This window comes from Hyla sarda, chromosome 8 (assembly GCF_029499605.1).
Source record: "Hyla sarda isolate aHylSar1 chromosome 8, aHylSar1.hap1, whole genome shotgun sequence".
In the NCBI taxonomy this organism is placed as follows: Eukaryota; Metazoa; Chordata; class Amphibia; order Anura; family Hylidae; genus Hyla; species Hyla sarda.
The window spans coordinates 93189923-93207566 of record NC_079196.1 but is presented as its reverse complement, the minus strand read 5'-3'; the positions used below and the strand labels follow the sequence as shown (position 1 = coordinate 93207566).

The following is a 17644-nucleotide window of genomic DNA, read 5'->3' as shown; positions in this document are numbered from 1 at the left end:
GGCCCATCATTAGGGGTCCCCATACCTACTAGGACACTAACCAGTCCTGCAGCAGCATCAGATTGTCCATGAGTCATGGACAAGAGATGACTCATGGAAAAGGCAGCATGAGCAGACACACCAATCACCTCCCACCACCACAAGGGAGGGACACACCCCCTTTCCCTGAGAAAATTTCTAACATTGTGAGCTAACAAAAAGAGGTATTTTTATAAGAAATGTAGGTAATAGAGGCATAAAAAAAATTCTGGGTGGGATCTGACAGGCACGCTTTAACTGTATTATTAAACAGGCAATGCTCTGTTGTCTTAGCATACGTGCAGAGTGTGAATGCAAGGACTGTTCCTGGTTATTCAGTTTAAAAAATATATCTAAATTCTAAATTAATAGAGCAGGGAGCATCAAGGCTTTGTTCACATCTGCAACATGTTTTTTAGTTATAAATCCTTATAAACCACATTTTGAATGCTAGTATGCTTAGCACACAGGGTATTCCCATGTACATCCGTCATAGAACAAGGATATTAGTTTCTTGGCTCCATAAACTGGGTGCATCCCACAAACGATTGCAATCCAGCACATCAAACTTGCACAGAATCTGGCATTTTTATTTACAAATCTTTGTGAATAATTTGAAGATAATTTAAAGATATGTAAATAAATATATCAGATTTTTTCGACATTTTATGTGCCAGATTGCAATTGCTTGTGGGATATACCTATGCTCAGCAGACTCTACTGACTTACAAATGGGTCAACAAATTCTGACTTGGTCATAAAGTGGTATTCCGGTGTAGATAAAAGCCGGACACTGATCCGTGCCAATGAGCAGCAGAGAAAGCCGTCACTTCTACCCTGCACTTACAACCAGCGCAAACTAGCGATATCCATTGCTAGCAACTATCCCCAATATCGCCGATTCTCACCAACGATCCCTGCTGACCTTCTGGAACCACAGGTATTATGTTCCCTAGGCCAGGAGCTACCCGTGCCAACCTGTGGGAACCCACAGCACAGACACCAGTTTTATATCTCAGGGGTATTTCTGTTACTAAAACTTATTCTTTGGATCTATGACATAAGACTGTTACTAATGAGATATTCATTATGCAACCTTATTAGTCACACTGCCTGCATTAATTCTTATGCAATTTTAATTGACACTTACTGACTCTTAGTCCAGCAAGGTGGCATTTCACACTGTTCAATTATTTCTATTACCTTATATGTTGTGACCAATTTTATTGTTCTACTGCAGCATCTGCAGAATCTGTAGCAAGGGCCCTGCTCAGATTCCAGCTTTTGATATATGCTTTTTATATGATTTTTATCATTAATAAAAAAAAAACACGTGATTATAGAGAAACCAGCTACATCCTATTCTGTTATAGTTTTAATTTCTTAATTTTGTCTACACCTTGAGATCTGAATTTCAGCTATTTTTTGATTAGATAAAAACTTGACGTAATCCTAGGGCTAGGAAAACAGTCTCCCATCTTGGCCAGTGATTGGCTGCAGCGGGAGCCGCAGGGTACTGGGGAGTAGATAAGTATAGCTTTTTTCTTTAGCTCGGGTATAATGTCAAATTTCTACTAAGTTCACTTCAGAATACCCCATTTGAAACAGTTTCTCTTGCTCTGGAGGACCACTTACTGTCAATCTCAATCATATTCCTCCCACTAAACAATGATGATGCAGCATTAAACTGTCTAAATCACATTGTCATCTAAATAGTCAAAATAGCTGCTCCGAAGACCGTCTGAGACAGCTATTAGCGGCAGCCATGGAGCAGGATTGAGTCCCGAGTCTGTTCAATATACTGTTGACAGCTCCAGAACAGGTATTCTTGTCCCGTTTAATCAACAGGTTATTAATGTATATAGATAGGGATTGTCACTAGTAGAGTTTGTGGCGGACCCAGGCTTATTGTGGTTGAACTCGTGTAGAGTTGAAATACACATATTCACATATTTTGTTTGGCTGCATCCATAGATATATTTTTTGCACAACTACATAGAGGTAAATGGCTTTACAAGAAAAAGTTTACATAGGGATCCCCAATCCTTGTGCAAGCTGCTTCTTTCTGTCCACTCAGATCACACATAAGTTACAGTCAAAATATAGCCATGGTTAGTATGGATAAAAAGGAGTTGTTGGGACAAGGATAAAAGTATGTTTGTCTAGACCTGCCTGTGTCCTTCACTGACAATGAGAAATGCTAAACAACCTGGGAAGGGGCACATTGGAGCTGGATGCTCCTAAAGAAATAAGACAGATAGCCCCATAATAACAATTTCCTACAACAATGGCTTGTCTGATAGACGAATGTTTACAAAGCAGCCATTATTTCCCTATCAAGTAAGATTAGAAAGGATGTATTTTACTGAAACAATTCTAATATTATCTTGTCTCATGGCCATTTGCACTTTCTATGCAGATCAAAAGACTTGAACCCACCAAAGTAAATCCTGTTTAACCTAACTCACCACCTTGGGCCCTCTCAGTTCACTTGTGTTCATGAGCGAGCTTGGGAAACAATGCTATATATATATATTGTACACATAGACAATGTCTGAAAAACACTGTGTGGGTCCTTGATCCCATTTAAGTCAAGGTTTCTGTTTTGCTGATGTTGGGTTGTGAAACTGTGGTCTTTACTACGTCTGTTTAGTCAATGACAGCACTTGAGAACAATTGCCACATTACAGTATTGTAGGTATTAATATTCAGGCCATCTGGAATTTAAACCTTTTGTTTTCTGATAACCTTAAATGGGTACTCCGGTGGAAAACAAAATGTTTTCAAAGCAACTGGTGCCAGAAAGTTGTACAGATTTGAAAATTACTTCTAATAAAATGTTTTAATGCTATTAGCATCTGTATACTACAGAGAAAGTTGTGTAGTTCTTTTCAGTCTGGCCACAGTGCTCTCTGCTGCCACCTTTGTCTGTGTCAGGAACTGTCCAGAGTACAAGAAAATCCCCATAGCAAACCTCTCCTGCTCTGGACAGTTCCTGACATGGACAGAGGTGGCAACAAAGAGCACTGTGGTCAGACTGGAAAAAACTACACAACTTCCTCTTTAGCATACAGCAGATAATAAGAGCTGAAAGGCTTAAGAAATTTAAATAAAAGTCATTAACAAATCTGTATAACTTTCTGGCACGAGTTGATTTAAAAAACTTTTTTTTACACAGGAGTACCCCTTTAATGTGCCTAGGTGTGCAATATGTATCGTGAGTTTAGGAAATGGTGAACTCAGTTTGTAATATGGACCAGAAGGACCATAGCTCTTAGTAGGACCATATTTAGGTGGACTAGTATTAGAGGTGTCCTATAAGTCCAATGTCTTCTCAGAAGCTTCAAAACAATTAGTGGTGTTAAAAGAAGCTTTATAAAACATCTCTGAATGCATGCTTCAAGGAATAGAAAAATATAAATACAATTACCTTTCATCTTCTTGAACTTCTTATACCATCTCCCAAATTCATGGCATTTAGTAGCTGACACATTGGCATAGTATGTACTGTTAACAATGGAGGAAATCATGCTCTGGAAGAGAGTACAGAAGAAGGAAAGGAGATTAAGAAAGACTTGCCAAGCAGACTATTGATGAACTATTCACTGATGTTTCTCGTCTGTACCAAGTTGAGGAGAGCAATATAAACGCTGCCCTAGCTGCATAGAACTGCACAGAGTCATACAAACTGAGTTGCCTGACTTGATACTTATCTCTATGGCCATTGACATTAAATGTTCACACAAAAACAAATGTCATCCATTTGAAGTCATTGTATAAGGAGACACTCCAACTTAAAATTCACATATTATTTCTAAATAGTAGTTATACCTAACAATGGGTATGCTGTAGAGGGAACATTAAACATGGGGTTTGGCCTTACAGACAGACCCCCACGATCATTAGAATGAACCGAGAGAGAAGCTCTTCCGTCCATTGCTCACTGTGATCTCCAGCCAGTTGCAGGAGACGGGCTCCATTGTGAGTCTATGGGGCCATTTTTTTGCCATCTCCCTGCTCATTCTATTGATCAGTGGGGGGTCTGAACAACCAGACCCCAAGTGATCAAAACTTTTGACATGTCTCTGTGACATGTCAAAAGTTGGTGTCATTTTAACATGACATCCAGACTGCATGCTTTACTGGGCTATAACTAAGGATCGCAACAGGTCTCAGGCCTGAAACAGACATATTCAAAGTTTACACAAATGACACTAAAACTATAAGATTAATGCACATAATCATATTACTACTCTATATAACATCTGGGTTGTAAAGAGCTGTAATATGGTATCCAGAGACTTTTATCAGGCCCTAATGTACACCTGTATAACATCTATTTGACACCTTTTCTCCCATAGAAGCTATTCATATTATGAAATGCCTACTTCAGATGGAATACCACAAGGGTGGCACATGGAGTACCCACTTTTTTTAAGTGTACAGTATGTAGGCTCTTCTGGAAGCATGATGTCTTACATATTTATTTATTTTATTTTTTTCGGGGGGTTTCCAGGGAGTAAATTTTATGTGAAATTGTGCTCAGGCAGATGGTAAAGGGAAGAAAAATATATTTACCTTCCTTGGCCCCCCCATTTCTAAGAAAGCCCCAGTCTTAATGCACATCATTTATGGGGTCAGCACATGAAATTGCCCATTGTCAATCAGATTCTTCAATGTTGTCACGCCTCGGTCACTGATTGGCTGAGCAGGTATCTTACATGCTACTCTGGTGGAAAACTTTTTTTTATTTTTTTTAAATCAACTGGTGCCAGAAAGTTAAACAGATTTATAAATGACTTCTATTAAAAAAAATCTTAATCTTTCCAGTATTAGCTGCTGAATACTACAGAGGAAATTCTTTTCTTTTTGGAATTCAGTGCTCTCTGCTGACATCTCTGTCCATTTTAGGAACTGTCCAGAGCAGCATATGTTTGCTATGGGGATTTTCTCCTACTCTGAACAGTACTTAAAATGGACAGAGGTGTCAGCGGAGAGCACTGTGCTCGTGATTCAGCAGAGAGCTCCGTGTTCCAAAAAGAAAATAATTTCCTCTGTAGTATTCAGCAGCTAATAAGTAATGGAAGGATTAAGATTATTTTTAACAGAAGTAATTTACAAATCTGTTTAACTTTCTGGCACCAGTTGATAAAAAAAAAAAGTTTTCCACCGGAGTAACCCTTTAAGTGCTGTACAGCATGAGAACTCTATCAGAACAGTGAGGACATTGTGCTTACCACCTAAGCACAATTTTTCACTCCCCAGAATACCCCTTTAATGTATTAAAGCGCACCTTGTCAAAATTTGCCACAATATTAAAAACTTAGCTGGAGATCAGCATCTAGTGTATAGTCAGATTCCTGCCTTTTGAAGGTCCTATATTAAATCCCAATTAAGATGCCAGGGCTTGTGCTTTAAGCCTTCGTGCAACAACTGTAACAAACTTGACATTATTAAAGTACAGTAAATAAGGAAACATAGCAGTGCCGGTAACACATCAAGTTCTTATGTACACCTGGAAACTGCATTTAAAGTTTGGCAATGTGTAATGCAAATCTTGTTAAAATGTCTGTTATTACTATAAATTTACTCTGTGATAGTTATAATACAAAACGTATACAGTTTTCTGAAGAAAGAAAAACATACTGCAAAAAATGGATTTTCTTTCCTTGTACAAGGAAGTTATAATGTATAGACTTGAATGTTTGTGTCACCTGCTCTGCAGCAATGTTCTGCGCTAATAATATCTTAAATATATTATCATTTCCTGCTGATCAAGTTAAGCAGATTACTGAATTGCAGAGAAAAAGTTGCCATACCAGAGTAGGTATTTTCATAAAATATCATAGGAAGAAATGATATTATCTCCTGCAAAATATCACAGCTTTGACGAACATAAATTATTTTCTTAAGAAGTTAATTTTACACACGTTCATGAGAAAAATACGCATGTTGTCTGGCATGTGATATTTATATTGTTTTGGGTGGCTCTGTACCACTTGAAATTCACATTTTTATCTTTAATACATCAATTTTAATTTTACACTGTAAAGTAAATGCTAGAACAATGATGGGCATGACAAAGTGCCCAGACCCTGAGTGGCAATGCACAAGGTCCCTATGGTTCTACATCAGGGGCATCCCAAGTTGGGCTGTATGGTTCCTCTATATAGTCATGCTACAATTTTTTTTCTCAAGGATTTTTTTTATAAAAAAAATAAAAATAAATAGATTGAAAATGAATAACAATTACATTGAACCCAACTGTGGCTGTTCATATTGTGCATGATATGCGTTTATTTGCTGAATGCAGTTTGAAACTTATAGCTCAACTGTATTGAAAGACATTGGGGTTTATTTACTAACGTGATCCCTAATCTTTTTTGTCGGGTTTTGCGCCCAAATTGCGTTGCACGTCCCTTGTGACACAATTTGTGACCCAAAGGGGCGTGTCCACAGGATAAAGTGGACATGGTATCGAAAAAAGGGGCATGGTCCCGACAGTTTTGAATAATTCCAACATATTTACTAAGGTTTCCACAGAAAACGTGGTGGATTTGAGCTGAGGAAAACCCGACAGATCGGGACAGTTGTAAAAAAAAAAGCAAAACATAGGGAAAAGTACAGAATGTAGGGAAACCTTAGTAAATACCTTGGGAAAATACCAGTCGGAAAATTGAAACCCACAAAGAAACTTACACTCACTCTTAGTAAATAAACCCCATTGTATCAACCTTGCCTCCCTAAATATTTTCTTTTTGAGATTTAAAAGAGAAAAAAAAAATTGAACATTTCCTAGGATTCGGGTGACAAACTCTGTAGATAGCTATGATTCTGGCCAAGATAGAAATGCAAAAAGGGTAAGTAACACTTTTCAGTAATTTAATAGGACTCCTCAAAGTCTTATTGAGCTGATCATTTCTGGATTCCGAGTTCTCAAATGTTAGGATTTTTTATGGACATGTAAACCTAACTTGTCTTTGACTGACACTGGCATATATCTCCCCCTCCACAAGCACTTTCTTTGCCGAGTCTCTTTATTTCTTGGGAACAGACAGGCAGATATAAGGGTTTTTAATTTATTGGGCCAACTAGGCACCATTTCCTCCCCACACATTCCTTATAGACTTAGACTGTCTGCCATATATACAGACCGTATAGGGATACAGAATTTACTAACATTATACGGTTAATCTCCGCTCATTCTAGATGGAAGAGTTTTTTAAAAGTCCATGGGGATAGCTAATCCTACTAACACTTTGGGCTCAAGAGTGCTGCTTTTCAGAGTAAATCCTCAATAAAACAACTTTGCTTTCATAATATTTATGTCACTTTAAATCCCCCCTGTCATGGGGTCCCAATCATTAGAAATGACATATGGAAGGACACATGCATTAGACACAATGGCCGAGAACAATGGTGATTTAGGAAGCAGAACCTAAAAGGTAAGATTAGATGCCATGCCATGAATAATCCCATTAATGCTTCTCAGATGTTTCAGTTCAGCTTCCAACTGCAACAAGACCACACAGCCAAGAGCCTGGGAACGTACGTGCTGCTACCCCAAGTACAATGCTTAGACTAATAAGGAGAATTAATATCAGTTATAGGAACATGTCATTAACACCTGTGCTGAAATTCACTGAGCAGAGAATGCTTTAACCCTAGCCACTCTGCTTGCAAGACATAGAGGCTGCTATATTTGACATGCAGAGGTTTCTGATTTACTATGATTGTAGGATCAAAGCACTCAGCTTAGCATAAAATTCATTTAGGTATTCAATGTTTCCATAGGACAGGTAAATACAAGCGGATTAAAAAGAGCTCCACTTATTTTTGCCTATATCATGCACACTCAATGGGGGAGATTTATCACAACCTGTGCAGAGGAAGAGTGGTGTAGTTGCCCATAGCAACCAATCAGATTGCTTCTTTCATTTTCCACAGGCCTCTTTAGAGGCCTGTGGAAAATGAAAGAAGCAATCTGATTGGTTGCTATGGGCAACTGCACCACTCTTCCTCTGCACAGGTTTTGATAAATCTCCCCCAGTATCACTAATAACACAGCACCATTTGTTTTATTCCAGCACATTACTCAAACATGGTCATGTGATCGCCATTCTGACTCTCTAAATCCTCCAGTGCCTAATGGTTACGACAGGATGTCAGACTCTGACTTCCTGTTTATTACAGGATGACATCATCGCCTACCAGATCTTCTCCTACTAGCTTCAAGACCCTTCCCCACCCAGCCCCGTTTCCATCTGCTATTTCCTCATTTTAAAACAAATATAGAAAAAAAGAATAGAGATGTGTGCCAAGCTTGACAAGGAGGCAGGGCTAAGTGAAAAATGGGTGTGGTTTAAATGCATAATATTGTGCCAAAAATGCATTTCTTGTATAAAACTAAGCAAACTTTAATGTGGTCTAAAATGTAGACACCGTTTTAAAGTTGATTTTTAAACAGCCTGAGTCGTGCACTCTTAGACTGTTTATTTTAAGCTACAACAGTCTAAAAACTAACTAGTTTTCATTTATTGCATTTTGACCCTATTTTTGGTGCTGATCAGCCATAAAATCTGCATCAGATTCAAAATCTTCAGTTCAGCTGTGGATTCAGGATAGATTTTAAAGGGGTACTCCACTGGAAAACATTATTTTTTTTTAAAAATAAACTGGAGCCAGAAAGTTAAATAGATTTGTAAATTACAGCAAATCCCCATTGCAAACCTATCCTGCTCTGGACAGTTCCTGAAATGGATAGAGGTGTCAGCAGAGAGCACTGTGGTCAGACAGAAAGAAAACTCAAAAAGAGAAAAACTTCCTGTGGAGCATATAACATCCGATAAGTACTGGAAGGATTAAGAATTTTAAATAGAAGTAAATTACAAATCCGTTTAACTTTCTGGCACCAGTTGATTTAAAAAAAATGTTTTACATCGGAGTACCCCTTTAAGGCTGAATATCAACCTCTTCTTTTGCCATGGGAACATTGCCAGCACAGCGATCAACTATTCAGGTCTGGCTTTTGTACCCATGAATTCAGTTTTCATAGGCAGGTTTAGCTATATGCCCTAAGAAGACATGATCGTAACAAAGGGGGTTATTTATCAAAATCTGTGAAGAGGAAAAGTTGACCAGTTGCCTATAGCAACCAATCAGATTGCTTCTTTTATTTTTCAGAGGCTTTTTTTTTTTTTTTTTTAATGAAAGAAGCAATCTGATTGGTTGCTATGAGCAATTGGTAGCTTTTCCTCTGGACACGTGTTGATAAATCTCTCCCAATTGGTATTAAAACTCTATAGACTATGGGGGAGATTTATCAAAACCTGGACAGAGGAAAAGTTGCCCAGTTGCCCATAGCAACCAATCAGATTGCTTCTTTCATTTTTAACAAGGCCTTTGCAAAATGAAAGAAGCGGTCTTATTGGTTGCTATGGGCAACTGGGTAATTTATAAATCTCAATGTTTTGTTCTTTGGTACATATACAGTAGAACTGGAGAAGAATTTAAACTGTAAAAACCAAATAGTGATGTAGAAGTGTTCAAATGAAGCTAAAAGGGGAGATGAATAAGTGAATTTTTAGGAAGACGCACAAGAATGTTTTCTATTAGTAAGATGAAATATAGGTCCCCTAACCAGGACCTACATGCAGAGTTAAAGGGGTTCTCCAGTGAAAAACTTTTTTTTTTATTTTTTTAAATCAACTGGTGCCAGAAAGTTAAACAGATTTGTAAATGACTTCTATTAAAAAATCTTAATCCTTCCTGTACTTATTAGCTGCTGAATACTACAGTGGAAATTCTTTTCCGTTTGAAACACAGAGCTCTCTGCTGAATCACGAGCACAGTGCTCTCTGCTGACATCTTTATCCATTTTTAGGAACTGTCCAGGGTAAAAGGAAATCCCCATAGCAAACATATGCTGTTCTGGACAGTTCATAAAATGGACAGAGATGTCAGCAGAGAGCACTGTGCTCGTGATGTCAGCAGACAGTTCTGTGTTTCAAAAAGAAAATAATTTCCGCTGTAGTATTCAGCAGCTAATAAGTACAGGAAGGATTAAGATTTTTTAATAGAAGTAATTTACAAATCTGTTTAACTTTCTGGCACCAGTTGATTTTAAAAAAAAAAAAAAAACGTTTTTCACCGGAGTACCCATTTAAAGGATAATTTAACCCATTATATTTCTGTAACCAAGCTTAGTTTCGTTATGTTACAATAAATAAGTATGTGGCGGCTCCACCTTACAGCTACAATATGTTTTACTACATATTAGCACATTGCTTTTATATTTTGTAGTGATCCAGTGGGACTAGCAATACGCCTGTTGTAAAATTTAGTGAAGAGGGTGACAGCCACAGGAATTTTGAAATCTTGCAGCTGCTCAGTCCCAATATTGAGAATACAGTTCTTAATGTAGATGTAGTACATCTGCTTGTGTATGTAAAGTATTGTATATGAACCCGGTCTCTGAGAACTTATTTAAAATAAGATTATTTTTATTATACAATGACCAGAACAAACTAATATGGAGAAGAGTTTGTAATGGGAGGAGGAGGCATAGGGGTAAATGTAGTGCTCCCCCTGTCAGGTAAAAACACTGTGGGGAAAATTTACCGTATTTTTCATCATATAAGACGCACCTAATTTTATAGGATAAAAATCTAGAAAATAAAGATTCTGAACCAAATACAATGTAAAGTATAGGACAGTGATCTTCAACCTGCGGACCTTCAGATGTTGCAAAACTACAACTCCCATGCTGGGAGTTGTAGTTTTGCAACATCTGGAGGTCCGCAGGTTGAAGACCACTGGTATAGGAGGTAGTACTCACGTATCCCCGCCGCTCCGGACCGCTGCCCTGGATGTCTCCCTCCATCGCTGTCGCCGCGTCCCCGGGGTGTCCCCGTTGCTCCGGAACGTCTCTGCTGCCAGGTATCCTCGCTCTCCGTCGCCGCCATGACGTCGCTATGCAAAGGAGAGCGCCGGCCATGCAGGGGATCCTGGCACGGAGCAGACACCGAAGAGGCAGGTAAGGTCCCTCCCGGTGTCCTGTAAGCTGTTCGGGACGCCGCGATTTCACCGCGGCGGTCCCGAACAGCCCGACTGAACAGCCGGGTTAGTGTTATTTTCGCTTCAGACGAGGCGGTCAGCTTTGATCGCCACGTCTGAAGGGTTAATACAGGGCATCACCGCGATCGTTGATGTCCTGTATTAGCCGCCGGGTCCCGGCAGTTGATGGCCACAGGGACCGCCGCGATAGGTGTGTATTCACCTTATAAGACGCACTAACTTTTCCCCCACAGTTTTGGGGAAGAAAAAGTGTGTCTTATATGGAGAAAAATACGGTACAATTTATTTATGTCCACATTTAGGCATAAAAAGATGAAATTTTAATAAAGTGGGTGGGGCCTAAGAAAAGGGGGCAGTACCCTATGCACCCGCTGGATATAATTTATGCCAGTAACTGTAATAAATTTTGTGTGAAAGTCTATGCCAGCTCTGAGCAGGGGGCAGCCGCAGCAGCGCAAGATTTTTTGAAAGGCTGCTGCCTCTTAATCTGATTGGCAGGAGGTAGTGCTTGGTGGTACCAGTATAACCTGTCACAGCTGGCAGTAGAAATGGGAGGTTTCTCAGTTGGCAGCTGACAAGAGGAGGTGTTTAGTTCAGTATTTGCTGAGGAAAAGTCTGTGACTGGTATGAATATGTTCATTGTGATGCTAAATGCTGCACCACAACACTGATAGGAAGGACAAAGAGTAGCAAATAAAAAAAGAAATAGTGTATTGTGGTGTATTGGACCAAATGGCAGAGGTAGGAGGGATCCATTTTGATAGGGCTGGGTGTAGAAATGATCCTATTCTGTTGACAAAAGTTGTCAGTTTATCAAGTGCAAGATGTCTGTATGAAGTTCACACTGAATTGGGGTCTCCGTAACACCTCAAGTTTTACTGAGGAAGACTATTCCAGTACAGTTTCACAACATTCAATTATTTGAGCAACCATTAACTGTATAGTGCCACCTACAGTGTAACCATTAAAGGAAAACTGTCATATTAGTGGTTTCAGTATACGTTCATGGGTACAAAAACTTAAAGGAAAACTGTCAGCCTGATCACCCACTCTAACTCTAGAACACTGGGTTATAGAGTGGGTGACATGGAGTGCACAGAGAGGTCACTTACTAAATTCTGTCCACTGGTTACAGAAATATGGGCTTTCAAATGTCCGTTGTTCAGTCCAGTAATTTGCGCTGTGGAGGCGGGCTCTGCTGACTGGTCGCCTCGGCCTCCATAATTTGCATATACATTATATTCGACTCAAAGTCCTAGGGATGTGAAGTGACCGGTCGCATGAGCGCTGCATTACCTGCAGATGTAATATAGCTCTCACACCCCCTCTAACAGCCAGGATCACAGATAATTCTGATTCCAGCCATTTTAGATGCAGCTGTCATTGCTCGTGAATAGACATAGGGAGAGGTCTCTCTCTGATTGCATGGTTTCAATGTTTTTTCTTGGCAATTGGGAGCCTAGCAATGGTCCCCAGGCCTGTATGGAGGCCTCACAGGCTCTCAGTCAGTTATAAATACTCTGACAGACATAATACAAAAGTATTGCAGTGTAGTGTAGAGAGTCTTCAAAAAAACATTGAAAAAGGAATAATAAACTTTATTGGCCAAAACAAAAATAAACTTAGTAAAAATAAGTGCAACTATATAGAACGAAGGTAACAAACTCCAGTTGGGTGTAGATTTTTAGCTACCTAGTCACCGTCTACTCTTTCTTATGCTAACCAACACTTCACATTCTATTTAGCTTAAGTACATGTTCCGTAGAACACCTACTGTACATAAACACCTGTGTTGTGCGGAGATCTTATATGGCACTCTTATACTTCTTTATGGCCTTATTGTACTTTTTTCATCTGATGCCATGTTACATAGTTTGTTTGTTTTTTGTCCGAGAAATAATGCTTCTAATATGTAAATCTTACATAAGATCAGGTAAATTCACATCACAGCACAAAATACTTCAAGAAAGAAATGTTATTTAAATATCTGATCCTTCGTTACGCCTGCTGATTTAGGTAAAACAGGCAGAACTAGAGAGGACATATAGAGTTACATGCAACTGGTTACAATGTGGCAGAAAGAGATGATGCCTAGTTCGTTTATGGCTTGGCTCTGCATGTTGTGCATGTGTGAAAACAATTCTGTGTAACTATGTTACGAGCTGTGAGGGTTCTTTACTCTTGCTAAGAGGAGTTCATTGCAGCCACAGCTACAGGCTCCACTCAGCAGATGTCTAAAACCGAACTCACAAGGGAGAAGATGGAGCAGCCTGTGTAGAGGTCACCTTGCAGCGCTCAAGGATTTGCAGTCATATTGCTAGATATGTAAATACTGCTTCTGACTGTACTAAGTATTGGAGTTGATCGGAATTTTTACTAAGATAAAAGAGATAACATTGTTCTTGTTATTCACCGTAAAAGGGAAAAAGTCAAAAATCTAATTAAAAAAAAAACAGCAATTATTTAGTGGTTATGTGCACTGACTTAGTTGTGGTAAAATAAATTAGTTATTATTATATATTATATATTTGTTTTCCTCCAATTTTAACAAACTACAGAAAAACATGTGAATCAGTAGGTTACAAAATCATGAAGCAACTTATCTCCTCCAAAAGCTGAGAAAGATTTAAAAACACCAGATATCTTTATGGGATATGGAAACACTGAGGGGATGCTATCACTGCTGTAAGACATTAAGGGCATTTTTTTATTGAGTAGGGCAAAAGTATGGGAACTGTTGCTGTGTGGGTACATAGGAAAGCACTGTTACTCTGTAGGGCACAAAGAGGGGGAATATTATTGTGTGGGGAACAATTACCATCTGGGGAACTATCTGTTTGGCACTATTTATTGGTGTATAAAAATAGTTATAAGAGCAACAGTGGCAACCACTGATACAGTAATTCAGAAAGCAGCAGGATGGTACTGTGAGGGTGCTTTCATACCACGTTTTCAGGCTACGGCTGCTGGATCCGGCTGGGGGAAGGGAAAACCTTGCGCTCCCGTACCCCAGCCGGACTGGCGCTGAAATCCATTGACTTTTATGAGCCAACAGGAGTCACTGGTTGACCCCCGGTCAGCTCAATTCTGCCCCGCATCCGGTTTTGTGACCGGACCTAAAACCGTAGTATACTAAGATTTTAGGTCCGGTCAGAAAACCGGATATGGGTCGAAAATGAGCCGACCAGAGTCAAATGGTGAATCCGGTCGGCTTATTAAAGTCAATGGATTTCAGTTCTGGTCCGGCTGGAGTCCCAGAGTGCAAGGTTTTCCCCTTCCCCCAGCCAGATCCGGCAGCCGTAGGTTGAAAACGTGGTGTGAAAGTACCCTTAAAGAAGCAGCAAGATGGCTAGTTTATGTAAATTGTTGGAAATAGGCATGAAGTGTGCTGAAATAGAAAGAAGCCAAAGACTTCCTGATGGCAAACAATATAGAGATGACTTGTGGCTGGGAGATGTCAACAAAGCAGTCTAGGTCAGCTAGAGAATTAAAGGGGAAATTAAACATTAAATTAAAATTAAAATTAATTTGGCAAGATTTTATGTTTTTTACTTATATGATCTGCCCTGATATGGAGGTATTTTTTGGTAAAACTATGAGGGTATTGTGGAGATAAGATTGGGCCATGATTACAGTATTTGGCCCTTATATTGTGGTATTATGTGATATCTATATGACTGTATTATTTATAGGCTGTGTACAGTACAGCAGATTCTGCCGAGGACACGGCTGATATTGTCCCTGAAAACCTGCAGCCACATCCTCTGTTTAGCAAAGTTTGCTGTACTATACAGCCTGACCTGTCCATCCTAGAGAGATTATTTACTGACTAATACTACTGTTAGCTAGTATTCACTCCAACACCACCACAGTATACTTTGCTGAGCAGAGGATATACATTGCTCAAAAAAATAAAGGGAACACTTAAAGAGGTATTCCAGGATTTTTTTTTATTTGACTATGCTACAGGGGCTGTAAAGTTAGTGTAGTTCATAATATAGTGTCTTTACCTGTGTGTGACGGTTTTCTCAGAATTCTTCTGTGATTTTCACCCCAATATTTATTTTTAACAGCATACAAAATGACTGTTGTCTCAGATTTTTCCCAGCTTGCAATGTGGCTGAGACCTGACTCACTAGTCAGTTGATGCCAGGGAGCCTTTCTGCTTCAATGGGTGGAGGGATCGCTTGGTGGGAGAGAGATTAAACTGCAATTAATGCAACAGCTGTAGGCACCCTGATTGAAAACCACAGGTCTTTTGAATGGATGCAGCTCATTTATGTTTCAATGGGTCGGGTGGCTGATGTGTGGGAGGGAGGAACATGGAATTATGGGATTTGTAGTCAAAAAAAGAAAAGTCAAACAGGAAATACCAGTTCACAAAAAGCTAGCCACAGTGTTACAGTAAATAGCCATTTAGCCCTAAGACAAGCGCAGATCCTTCCTAAGCATGTCCATTACTGTCTAGCAGGTACGTAATAAAATCACTTTATGGTGGATAACTCCTTTAAACAACACAGTGTAACTCCAAGTCAATCACACTTCTGTGAAATCACACTGTCCACTCAGGAAGCAACACTGATTGAAGATCAATTTCACATGCTGTTGTGCAAATGGAACAGACAACAGGTGGAAATTATAGGCAATTAGCAAGACACCCCCAATAAAGGAGTCGTTCTGCAGGTGGTGACCATAGACCACTTCTCAGTTCCTACGCTTTCTGGCTGATATTTTGGTTACTTTTGAATGCTGGCGGTGCTTTCACTCTAGTGGTAGCATGAGATGGAGTCTACAACCCACACAAGTGGCTCAGGTAGTGCAGCTCATCCAGGATGGCACATCAATGCGAGCTGTAGCAAAAAGATTGGTGTGTCTGTCAGCGTAGTGTCCAGAGCATGGAGGCGCTACCAGGAGACAGGCCAGTACATCAGGAGACGTGGAGGAGGCTGTAGGAGGGCAACAACATAGCAGCAGGACTGCTACCTCCGCCTTTGTGCAAGGAGGAGCAGGAGGAGCACTGCCAGAGCCCTGCAAAATGACCTTCAGCAGGCCACAAATGTGCATGTGTTCACTCAAATGGTCAGAAACAGACTCCATGAGTGTGGTATGAGGTCCACAGGTGGGGGTTCTGCTTACAGCCCAACACAGTGCAGGAAGTTTGGCATTTGCCAGAGAACACCAAGATTGGCAAATTCACCACTGGCACCTTGTGCTCTTCACAAAAGAAAGCAGGTTCGCACTGAGGACATGTGACAGACGTGACAGAGTCTGGAGATGCCATGGAGAACGTTCTGCTGCCTGCAACATCCTCCAGCATGACCTGTTTGGCGGTGGGTCAGTAATGGTGTGGAATGGCATTTCTTTGGGGGACCGCACAGCCCTCCATGTGCTTGCCAGAGGTAGCCTGACTGCCATTAGGTACCGAGATGAGATCCTCAGACCCCTTGTGAGACCATATGCTGGTGCGATTGTCCCTGGGTTCCTCCTAATGCAAGACAATGCTAGAACTCATGTGGCTGAAGTGTGTCAACAGTTCCTGCAAGAGGAAGGGTACGTTCACATGAGTGGATCCGTATTACGCTGCGGATCCGCCGCTGAAGGACCCCTGTATGCTGCCTTTACAGGTGCCTGCTCGGAGCGGCAATCCGCCACTACGAGCAGACACACTACGATGTGCGAGTTGCCATGTGCATGCACAGTATACTCGCATATCGTGGCTGCTCTCGGCCTAGCTCAGGGAGCAGGGGGAGTGGCCGCGATGTGTGCGAGTACACCATGCATGCGCGGCAACTCACATATCGCAGCGGTGTTGTCTGCTCGTAGCAGCGTATTGCCGCTCCGAGCAGGCACATCTAAAGTCATCTGGTAGGGGTCCTTCAGCAGCGGATCTGTAGCGTAAAAAACACTGTGAATCCGCTCATCTGAACGTACCCGAAGGCATTGATGCTATGGACTGGCCCGCCCGTTCCCCAGACCTGAATCCGATTGAGCACATCTGGGACATCATGTCTCACTCCATCCACCATCGGCACGTTGCATCACAGACTATCCAGGTGTTGGCGGATGCTTTAGTCCAGGTCTGGAAGGACATCTCTCCGGAGACCATCCACCACCTAATCAGGAGCATGTCCAGGTGTTGTAGGGAGGTCATACGGGCACGTGGAGGCCACACACACTACTGAGCCTCATTTTGACTTGTTTTAAGGACATTACATCAAAGTTGGATCAGCCTGTAGTGTGGTTTTCACTTTGATTTTGAGTGTGACTCCATATCCAGACCTCCATGGTTTGATAAATTTGATTTCCATTGATTATTTTTATGTGATTTTGTTGTCAGCACATTCAGCTATGTAACGATGAAAGTATTTCATACAATTAGTTCATTTAGTCTAGGATGTGTTATCTTAGTGTTCCCTTAAATTTTTTTGAGCAGTGTAGATGCTGGTGTTTGGAGAGCATGGATCCGAGTCAGCTCTCTAGAAGAAGAAACTGTTTTGGAACATCTCTCTATGTTGCAATACCTGATGGATTTCTGCCTTCATTTTGCATT

General features: G+C 40.5%; 1 protein-coding gene across 5 annotated transcripts in view; it reads right to left on the bottom strand.

Moving 5' to 3' along the window:
• Window positions 1–17644, bottom strand: part of SATB2 (SATB homeobox 2) — a 190467-nt gene that overhangs the window by 92122 nt on the left and 80701 nt on the right. For all 5 annotated transcript variants that reach the window (XM_056534454.1, XM_056534453.1, XM_056534452.1 and 2 more), the window contains one exon: window positions 3449–3551. In XM_056534454.1, coding sequence (XP_056390429.1) covers window positions 3449–3551 — 103 coding nt within the window. The remainder of the gene's footprint in view (window positions 1–3448; window positions 3552–17644) is intronic.